Source organism: Panthera tigris, chromosome D4 (genome assembly GCF_018350195.1).
Source record: "Panthera tigris isolate Pti1 chromosome D4, P.tigris_Pti1_mat1.1, whole genome shotgun sequence".
Lineage (NCBI taxonomy): Eukaryota > Metazoa > Chordata > Mammalia > Carnivora > Felidae > Panthera > Panthera tigris.
The window spans coordinates 31,597,196-31,608,454 of NC_056672.1; the positions used below are offsets into that span (position 1 = coordinate 31,597,196).

Here is an 11,259-nt window from a genome sequence, read left to right on the forward strand (position 1 = left end):
AAAAAGAGAAAGATGCACATATGTTTCTATTTACAAAGAATGCTCTAGCTTGAAACTGGCAATTATGTCCTAGAAATCAAGCATTTTAAAAGTACAAGTCATCTAAACAAATGGTCAGGATATTCTGATCCTTGATTATTGTGAACCTTTAATGAACCAATAAAAGTCAAAACTTCAAAGCTTTTGGGAGAAGGGGGGAAAAGAGTAGCAGTAAGTTTAAGTAGCAGAATTAGGTAAAATAGTTAAATGAGAACACTTACTGAGTATTGACACTCCCACACACCCATTATCCAGTTTTCAAGGTCTCCTCTCATCAGTCATTTGTAATTTATGAGACATTTCGCTTTCTCCTCAGAGCCCTTAGATGTACCTCAGCTCACAGCAACAAAGCCAGGGAACAGTCTAATTTCAGCAAATGGCAACCCAAAATGAGTCTGATTGAGCATCCTTCATTTCCTTTGACCATTCCCCCAGCAAATATCCCCTCTTTATCTTTAGCCACCAACTCTATTTCATGACTCTCTCATAATATAGATTGTATTTATTGACTCCTGTGCCACCAAGCACCTTACATTCATTATCACCTTTAATTCTCACAACAATCATAGGTATTATGCCTATTTTACAGATGTAGAAACTGATGCTTAGGTTAAGAAAGTAGTTTGCCAAAATTCAAATCTAGGTCTGTCACACTTCAAGATTCTCCAAGGTACCTAATTCTCCAAGGCCACCTGGCAGAATTTCCAATTTTCATGCACAAGAGTGTAGGGAATTGCTAGAAATTTGATCAAGGGCTTCTGATGGGATATCAATTAAGATAAAGAGGTAGGAGTTGAAGGAACCACAGCTATAGGTCATGGAGAGGCCACAATGATTGTGATCTTAGCTTTTATGAAAGTAGGATCAGATCCTTAAGCTTAAAAAAAACTATTATACAAGAAATATGTTGGTTGTAGGTAAATTATTAGTGAGAAGAAAAATTGCCATTTAATCCCACCACCCAGAGAAAATTTTATTAATATCTTGTTGCAGAATTTTTCTATTTATTTATGTATACTTTTATTTATCTTAAATAAAATTGTGACTATACTATACTTAACGTCCTTTCCTATTATTTATTGTAATAAATAATAAATCATTGCAGGGAATGGACAGGAAATCCATATCTAAAATCTCAACTTCATATTTCTGTCCACAACAGCCTACATGGCCTGCTCATCTGAACTGGCAGGGAGTGAATCAGGGAAATTCTAATGTAAAAGGAATTCCAAACCATTAACACACACACACACACACACACACACACACACACACACACACAGCAAAGGTGCAAACAAACAACAGCACTAACAGGTACCATTTATTAAGCACTTACTAGGTCTTAAATATTTGCTAAATACTTTACATACACAGTACTCACAATACCCCAGGAAATCATGACAGATACATTTGTTCTTAAATTTTGGGTCAATGATTCACTGAGTAGAAAGCTTTTTTTCTACCCTACAAAAAGTTGGACATTAAAGATCAACATTCCAATTAATTAACTCTAGATTAGCTGTTTTCTTAAAATGCACATCTGCTATTTGACTGGAGTCAAAGCCGTTTTTTCTCATGTTTAAAGATAAAATTAATTTTGCTTCCCTTTCATCTTCAGTGCTACTATAGAATCTATTAAGAACTTCTTCAAAATAGAAATCTATTTAAACTCCATTTTAAATCAGGGCTTCTCTCCTTGTTGGGCTGCTTTCAGGGGGAAAATGGCATATATACACAATGCAATATTCTGCTTAAACACATAATACTGATTGACTCCCACAAATATTACTTACTATTTGTCAAACACTGCAGAATAGTATGTTACATGCTACCAATGTTCCATGTACCAGGATACCCTTTGCAGTAACCATAGTTCCTAGAGTCCTGGATAACTTGAAAAATAGAGACCAGTCAGGCTAAGATTTTACAATTCTCTTAACTCTCAGCTGGACACCTTGAGGACTAGAATATGGATATGCTTCACCCAGTTCTCAGGAGGACATGATGAAAAAGTTCACATAATATATAGAGAAATCTCCCACATCCAAGGCAGTATCTCCCAATTTCAGCATCCTCCCATTACCATGAAAAGCACCCGGAGGAATAAGCTTGCCACTTTATCTTTCACCCACAATTCCAAATAGTTTGCCTTGGAAGTTCTCCTATCTTTGTAAGCTCTCAGCACCTTGTGATGGGCAGCATGACATCTTCACACAAGTATACTGTTTGCCCAGCATCAATAATTCAGACAAGTAGCAACAATTTATGTACTTCACATCAACTAGGGGAAAGGTGACAAACACTAAGACAATGGTTATCACCAAGCTCTATATTTAAAAGATAAAACATGCAAGGTGAACACAAGGCTGTAACACTGACTAATCCTGGAGAAACATATAGGGAAGGAATATAAACTGCTTGGCAAGGAGAGAACAGTTCTCACAATTGTAATGGAATCCATTCACAATAGTTATTTGGAATTACTTTTATGGTAGAAGATATTCAAGTGACATTAACGTGCATCAAGCAAAATTTAGCAACTCTTGTAGAGCTTCCTGCTGCTCCTCATCAAGTTGCGATATGCATTCCAACCATAATTCTTCAGAAGTCTGTACCTGACGCACAACATTAGCTAGGCGTTTAGCACAAGGATCTTTATAATTAATAGTCTCATTAATTTTTCCTTCTGCAATTATACTGATTATTTTGGGAAGATTGGAATTATTTGGACCAAGTACAACTGGATGGTTACTTTCAATTAAATCACAGAGAAAACTCAAAGTCTGAATAGCTTCCTCTTTATCCTCATGCAGTGGAAGCCATGATAACCAATGTGGAAGAACTTCATCTACATTTACACAGTTAGGCTTAAACCTCAAAATCTTCCCTACTGCTGAGATACAGTTCTCTGTAGCAATGACATTTTTTTTGGTTTTGGAATTTGCACACTTAATAACTTTTACCAGCAATGGGACAGCTTCTGAACATAAAGAACGATAATCATCTCCACCAAACTGTGCCATAACACCCAGGCCATAAGCAGCTGCTTGCCTGACTTCAGGGTTGTTATCTCGCATATTTAGTAGCATTGGCCACCGAAAATATTCTACATACTTATATGAGGTTGGACTGCAGTGCTCTATAATATCATCAAATATGCACAATCCCCACTGTCTATCTGGCCATGGCCTACTCGAACAAATTAGATTTACAATTAATGGAAGAAGCTGTTCAAACCATGGTAAAATCTTTTCCTTGTAAGTACTAAATAAAGAGTGCAAAATATCTGATACTTTGGTAAGAATATAAACATCACATTCATCCTCATCTTGCAGAGACATTTCAACCTGCTGGTCGTAGTTTTCTTCCCGTCTTTTAACCTGTCTCAGTTCTTGGTTTTTAAAGTGTCCTTCAAGTTTTGCTTTCAATATTTCTCCTAGTTCTTCTAAGTGTTCATCAAGAAGGCACCCATCTCCCATTACTTCAATGGACTTTGCAAAAGAATTCATTATTTCTGAGAGTACATCTGTATCAGGTTCAGTCCCAATAGCCTTGATTAAGGGATCACATATGAATTGCCACATCTGTGCAAGATATTCTGGGCCACGAGTTCTTGCACATTCCAGGAGAAAAGGCATAGACTCTGCTGCTGCCACTCGAACATTGTCATGGAAATAAAATTTCAATAAAGGAACCATCAGCTTTACAACCTGTTCTGTATATTCCACAAATCCTTCCCTTAACTCCTTAGCATAGTAAACCAACATCTGGCAAGCAGTTGCTTTTGCTTCAAGTCCTGAAGTCTTAATTCCAAAACTTTGTTGGTCTCCAAGATTTACAAATTGCCATCCATCATCATCACTCATATTTTCCACATCTTGTGTGTCTAAGAGAGCAACATCAGGTTTAGCTGAAGCAGTCTTAATAAGAGGCTCAATAACTAGTGGAAGGTACTGTTGAAAATCACTTCCAAGAATTTTACACATTCTAGCCCATGCTGAAACCATGTAAGATGTCTGAGGGTCATCATCTTCCATATTATTTAAGTCTGATTGTGTCTTCAACAATAGCTGCATCACATTTGATGCATCTTGCATAAATTTTTCCTTCCCAACAGCAAGACCAACATGGCTAATGCACTCAATAGTTTTTCCTTTCAGAAGCTTGAGTTCCTTCTGAACAGCAAGCTCAACAATGTGCTTTAGTGATGGCATAAATATATCATAATATGGAACAAATTTTTCTTCTATTGTATCTGCAACTGAGGCAATGGTTGTCACAAGCTGTTCCAAGGCCAATTTAGTTCCATTCCGAATCAATTCTTGAAGTTTAATCACCAAGATGGAATGTAGATTTCTCACCATACTATCCAAATATAGAACTAGCAATGTTTTTGGACAGTCTTCAATAAAAATAATAAGTGCAGAAGCCGCATGTGATTGTACACGCTGATTACCTTGATTTTCCATGGTACGCAACAGAGCTGCAATCACTGTTTCATGGAATTTCTTTTGGAAGTTAGGAGAAAAATCTGTAGCCATCTGCCCAAGTGTAGTACAGGCTGCAGCCCTCACTCTTGGGTGAGGATCCTGAAGAAAAAGCAAAACAGAGTTAACTGTTTCATCTAGAATTGATTCCATTTGCTGATGGCATCCTTCTCCAATGGCAGATAAGGCCATTAATCCAGCATGTCGATATTTCCAGTCAGGGCTCTGAAGCATCTGCATGATGTGCTCCTTAGTCATTGGTAAAACAAGTTTCCCACCAAGCCCACAAGCCAGTCTGTCTAGTGCACTCTCAGCAGCGACGGCATTGCTGTCAAAATCATCTTCTTCCATTTCATCGGCATTTACCCAGTCCTCATCATCTTGTAGATCAACCATCATTGCTAATATATGAGGAACTGCCTGTGCAATTATATTTGTATGTTTTTTCAACATTGGGGTTGCAGTTTCAGACAAGGTCACTATTATTTCAAGGGCCAACTGGCGTTGCAGATTACTAAGTCTAGAGTCTCCACATAACTTCAGACTCAACTGCAGAGTATCTTCTAAATAAGGACCCAGGTATTTAGGTACGGTATCTGCAATCTCAACAAGGGATTCTAGCACTGAATCATCATCTTGGTAGCATGAGTCATTCACAGCCTGTAAGATTCCAGGAAGCAAGTCTGCAAAGTCCTTGAAAAGAGCAATATTATTCTCATTAGCAAGTACAAATGCAGCTGCAGCTCTAGCAGATAATGTCCTGATTGCTGGATGTTCTTGATCCTGAATGCACTGGTCCAACAAACGTTTGATGATATCTAAATCATGCCGCTCTTGGTTCCCAAAAATCCCAGGAAAGTGCCAGAAAACGTGAAGTGCAACTTCCCAAAGAACTACATTTTTAGAGTAGATTGAATCAATAAGGAACTTCAAACCTTCAGGCCAGTGGTTAGTGCCATCCTCATCTATCAAATTCCTGGCCAGCACTGCAAAAATATCACAAAGTTTTTTCCTCATGCTAGCATGTGTTTCTAACTTAACGGCCAGTATCAGTTCAATCTTGACGTCCCTCTGAACATCAGAAGGCAGATTTGGATAGACTTCCTCAAACCCAGAGGACAAAAGCCGCCGTAGCAGCGCGGCAGCCATTTGTCTCACCTCATAACCTGCTCTTCTATTTCTGACAGCATCTAAGAGGAATGTAGTCTTACACAGACCTGGAATATTTTCATAGATTTCTTCTGCCTGCCTCCGCACCATACAGCTTGGATTGATCAGGTTCTTCAGAAGCTGGTAAAACTCTTGCTTTCCCGACACGGTGGCCGATACCCCTGCAGACCCGGCCGCCGCCATAGCGCTCTGTCAAAGAAACCGCGACGGAGATGGAGGGAGGGGGTCTGCGGCCAGAAACAGTGACGTAAAGGAGGCGCCCGAGGGGATGGGCGGGGCTGCTTATCCACTGCTGGCGGGGTGCTGTGTCTGAGCTCCCGGAGGTGGGCTGCTGGGCCTGGGGGCGGGGGGTATAAGTGAGATGGGGTGGGGATGACGGACACCCTCGGTCTGTTTTCCAATCAGATGAAAAGGCACCTGCAGAGAAGAAGAAGAAAAAAAAGAAAAAGAAAAGTATGATTTGAATGTATTAGAATGGGATTGTGGGTGACTTTTTACCTCCGTTATATTAATAAACTAGCTCTGTTGTTACCCCGATAATTTTAACGCAATAAATGCATCTTGAAAACCCTCCAGGTGGAAGAAGCCGGTCACAAAAGGTCCCATATTGTATGATTCCGTTTATATGAAGGGTCTTGAAAAGGCAAATCTACACGGAAAGTAGATTTACAGAGGCAGTGGGAAGGAGAGAATGTAAAATGACTGCTATCAGATAGTCGGTTTCTTTTGGGGTGATGAAATGTTCTAAAATTAATTGTGGTGATAGTTGTACATCTCTGTGATTATACTAAAAACCATTGCATTGTTAGATTGGTGGATTGTATGGTATGTGAATAATACCTCAATAAAGCTGTTTATCAAATAAGTACAATCAAAGGTAAAGACATTGATTGCCATCCCACTACCACATCTAAAGCACTAAAAACAGTGGTGCTCAAACCCTGGTGTGTCAGAATCACCTGGCCCGTGGATTATAATAAAGAATGAGAAAAACAACTGAATAAAGTATGGTGGAAAGTGATCGGGGCTAGTAATCAGAAGACTTGAATCCTGGTCTTATCTGTAAATTAATTTTGTATCCTTGGTCACGTCACTCAAAGTTTTCTTTGCATGTTGCCTACACTGTAAAATGCTTTTATGGTTTTCCTTTTAGTAGGAAGATGCTGAGATTATTGTAAGAAACAAATGTCCTTGAAGTTAAATATTGTTTCTTTAAATTCAAGTAGGTGTGTCAATCAAAAACAATGATCGTTCCTCTAAAAATGATTAGATCTTACTTTTGTATTAGCACTTTGCCACTCAGTCATTTTGACCCTTATGCAGGTTTGCAAAGTTGGTGGGAAAGTTTTAATACTAATTTTAGGTAAGTAATAGAAACCCAGGGAGGTTAAGGACTCTGCCTAAGATGACACAGCTGAGTCTCAAATGTACCTCTTCTGAAAGCAACACCAGTGATCTTTCACCATACCACTTCCCCATAATTACTCTTAATTTTGCAACATGATCAGAGGCCTTCACTTACTGCAAAGTCTGTCTTAAACTTCTCCAAGTGGGCCTAATTTTAATTTTGTAAAACATTGCTGCATATACCCTGAAAGACAGAAAATCACAGCTTTGGAGTTAACCAGATGATAGACAAAATAGTCTCATAAATTACATTGTAATATGCAATACTATACTCATTTAGGAAGAAGCATTATTCTCTAAGTAGTGTTTCTCATGCTGTGAACCAAAACCAGCTGCATCAGAATCACTTGAAATACTTATTTTTAAATTTAGATATTAGAGACCAAGGTCTAAACTAATGAATCAATCTCTGAGGAATGCAACCCCCAAATGTTCAATTTTAACAAACACACTGAGTTTTCATGTAAATACCAAAATTGAGAACCGCTGATTAGTTTCGGTTCTGATTCCAAGATCTTGACTACAGTTTTGCATCTTGCTCCAGATGACTAGTTTTCTTACTGTTTCTTAAATAAGTCTAACTGCAGGGCCTTTGCATTTGCTGTTTCAGCAAATATATTATACATATATATTAAAAATTATATGGGGGAGGGAGGAGTCTTCTCTTAATACTATATCTACTAGTATTTTAAAGACTTATTAAAACTGCAATGAGACACCACCACAGACATACCACACACAATGCTTTAAATTTAAAAGTTTGATAATAGCAATGGTTGGTGAGGATGTGGAGCAACAGGGAACTCAGTTATACTTTTGGAGGTACTATCAAGGATTTGGAAGGTTTTAAGAGGTGTGTCAATGGCACTCAGAGAAGAAACAGCTTAGGAAATTTCCCCAAGTTTTAGTCTGGGCATCTGGTTGGAGGTACTGCAATGTACCTATTTATTTACCTAGAAATGGATAAACAGCAGTGTTAATTCAAACCAAAGGACTGTTAACTCTTCCTGAAGGAAAAAAAGGCTTCCCAAAAAAGTGACTCCCAGAATTTGCGTTTTGCTATCTTCTTGTTCCCACGTGCTATAGTGATGGTCTTCATATGAACAGTAGGAGCTAAACTGAATCCATTTCGGGAAAATTACTTATGATCTTTTATTTTAGAAAAACATACTGATTTAAAATCTTAAGGTACTTCCTCTATTGTATAATTCTCTTCTATTTACTTTTTGCACCATTTCCTCCCCCAACCTTGCCCCAGGAACGTGCATAATACCCAGGATCAAGACTGGACTTGCAGATTTGGTTAGAGTTCAAGAACTTTATTAAGCCTTATAATTAAAGTTGGCTTTTAAAACTGTTTGCACTATTGAGAGGCCATTTAAGAATGTTTCCATAAGGTAGCTCAATACCAGACAATTCAAGTATTCATTAGCAGCTTATTAAGTGAGAAAAGTGCAAAATAAATTGCAAATTTATTCCGAGATCTGAGAGATTTAGAGTCAAATGGGGGGGGGGGGGCAGAATTAAATTGGACATATTTGATATTTTAACAAGAATAATCCAGAATAAAAATACAGGAAACAGCAGCAACAACAACAACAATAACAAGAAACCCATCAAGGCTCCCACTGGCCTAAGATGAGACAATCTGAATATTAAAAAAGAATAATAATGCCTATAATGGATTTAAAAACATCAAATATATGCACAAAAGTGCTGAGTTTCCAATACTAACAAAAGCCACTAACTTATTAACCATTTTTGGAAGTTGCCAGGTCACCAACTATGAAATGGATAAAATAATCAAGACTTTTCCTGCCTTTCCTGTACAAACTGTATTTCAGGATAACCAAATAGATAATGAGGGTACATTCTTCTTTACAGAATTCCAACTAATAAGTGCACTAATTAGCATAAGAATGCTAAAATCAGAAAATTTCTGTGTTATAACCCCAAAATAAATCATGAATTTAGGAAATAACAACCAATGAATGTTAAATATTGACTAGGAATATAATAATAGAGGAATTAAGCTGAAACCAAGTGAAATTACTGATTAATCTTAATATTATTAAACGTGGGATAAATGAGAGGCATCATTTACTGTTGTCTTTCAGGTCCACATCCATACTTCCTATAATTTGTTCTCTGATTCTGAGGTTGGGCTCTGGAAAAAATATTCTCTTTCCATAAATGAGTCCCTGATAGATTTCACCAATAAGAGCCATTAGAGATTTGGAGGGTATGAAAAGGACAGAAACGGGATTATTCCTTTCCATTTTTCCTTTTCTTGCCTGGACTGCCCTAACCATGGCCCTTCCTCCTGGTGGCAACCATTCCCTCCCTTGTGTAACACTCAGAAAGTCTAATCTCGCTCATCTCTGCAGAGATACCAGCAGTAGCCTAGGGGCACCCCTTCCTCAGAGGTTTCACTTTCAACTCTGGGAGGTCCCTCCGCTGAGTTTAAAGATACCAGTTCCATTTTGTTCCCTCAGCTTTAGGGAAGTTCCTTCAGTTATCATCTTTTGGTTTTTTCAGTGCTCTTTATTTACTCTTTCAGATATCCCACACCTGTATAACCAATCCCTTAAATAAAATCTCCTCTTGAGGTACTTAGTGTGGTTGTTTTCCCAAGTAGTCCTTGGCTCATAACAGGCATTAAGTGATGCAATAGGAAGTACACTGCACCACCTATGAAGTATTTTTTTTATTTTAAATCAGGTTTATTGAGGCATAATTTATATGGAATAAAATTCACCAATTATAATTATATAATTAGATTACAGTCCAGTAACCATGACCACAACTATATAGAAAACATTTTCATGCCTCCAAAAAGTTCCCTGGGTCAGTCCCTCAGTAGAAAATCTCCTTTCTCCACTCCTGGCTCCAAGCCACTACTGATCTGATTTCTGTTGCTATAGCTTTGTCTCTTCCAGAATTTCATATAAATGGAATCATTTAGTGTGTGACTTTTTGTAACTGGATGCTTTCTCTCAGCACAATGTTTCTGATATTCATCCATTCTGTTGCATATTTTTTCCTTTTTATTCCATTATATGAATATGCCACAATCTGTGCATTCATTAACTGAGAGAAATTTGGGTTGTTTCAAGTTTTTTAAATTAATTAGTTAGTTAATTAATTATGTTTATTTATTTTTGAGAGAGAAAGAGCGTGAGTGGGGGAGGAGCAGAGAGAGAGAGAGGGAGACACAGAATCTGAAACAGGCTCCAGGCTCCAAGCTGTGAACACAGAGCACAATGCGGGACTTGAACTCAGAAACGTCGAGATCATGACCTAAGCCGAAGTCAGATGCTTAATCAACTGAGCCGCCCAGGTGCCCCAGATTGTTCCAAGTTTTAAGCTATTATAAATGAAGCTCCTATGAACATATGAGAACAATTTTTTTGTGAAAATATGTTTTCATTTCTCTTGACAAATACTAGGAGAGGAATGGTTTGGTTAAAGGGTAAGTGTAGGTTTATAAGAAACTGTCAAGTGCTCTTCAAAGTGTTTATACCATTTTACGTTTCAACAGCAAAATGTATGAAAGTGCCAGCTGCTCCATATCATTGTCAGCACTTGGGATTCTCATTTTTTTAAATTTCAGTCATTCCAGTGAGTATGTAGTGGAATATGATTGTGATTTTGGCTTGTGTTTTCTTAAGAACTAACAGTGTTGAGCATCTCTGTATGTGCTTATTTGCCACTTGTGTATCTGCTTTGGTGGGGTGTTTATTCAAAATGTTTTCCCATTTTTAATTTCATTTTTAAGTAATCTCTACCCAACATGGGGCTCAAGTTCATGACCCTGAGATCAAGAGCCACATGCTCTACCAACTGAGCCAGCAAGGTGCCCCTCTTTTGCCCATTTAAAAAATTCTAGTTTTTTTTGTCCTCTTATTTTTGAGTTTTAAGATTTATTTTTATATTCTTGATACAAATCCTTAACTAGATATATATTTTCAAATATTTTTTCCTTTCCTTTTTCATCTATGTCTTTACAATAATCAAAAGTTTTAAGGTTTGGTGAAGTTTAATTTATCACTTTTTACATTTTTTAAGGCTTTTTATGTCCTACTTAATTAAATAGGACTCAACTCAAGGTCACAAAGATTTTCTTTAGTATTTTTTTCTATGGCTTTATAGTTTT

General features: G+C 37.6%; 1 protein-coding gene across 4 annotated transcripts; it reads right to left on the reverse strand.

The window, feature by feature from the left end:
* Positions 1 to 5,879, reverse strand: RANBP6 (RAN binding protein 6). Of its 4 annotated transcripts, none has more exons than XM_042964684.1 (2): positions 5,685 to 5,879; positions 1 to 4,628 (listed from the first exon to the last, which is right to left on the reverse strand). In XM_042964684.1, exons 1-2 carry the CDS (start codon positions 5,877 to 5,879, stop codon positions 2,562 to 2,564), a joined length of 2,262 nt encoding a protein of 753 aa, XP_042820618.1. In that variant the 3' UTR covers positions 1 to 2,561. The 4 variants fall into 4 exon arrangements, with proteins under 4 accessions (XP_042820618.1, XP_042820617.1, XP_007098624.1 ...); XM_042964683.1 differs by having other exon boundaries at positions 1 to 5,219; positions 5,744 to 5,842; XM_007098563.2 differs by having other exon boundaries at positions 4,455 to 4,628; positions 5,744 to 5,879.
* Between the last annotated feature and the right edge of the window lie 5,380 nt (positions 5,880 to 11,259).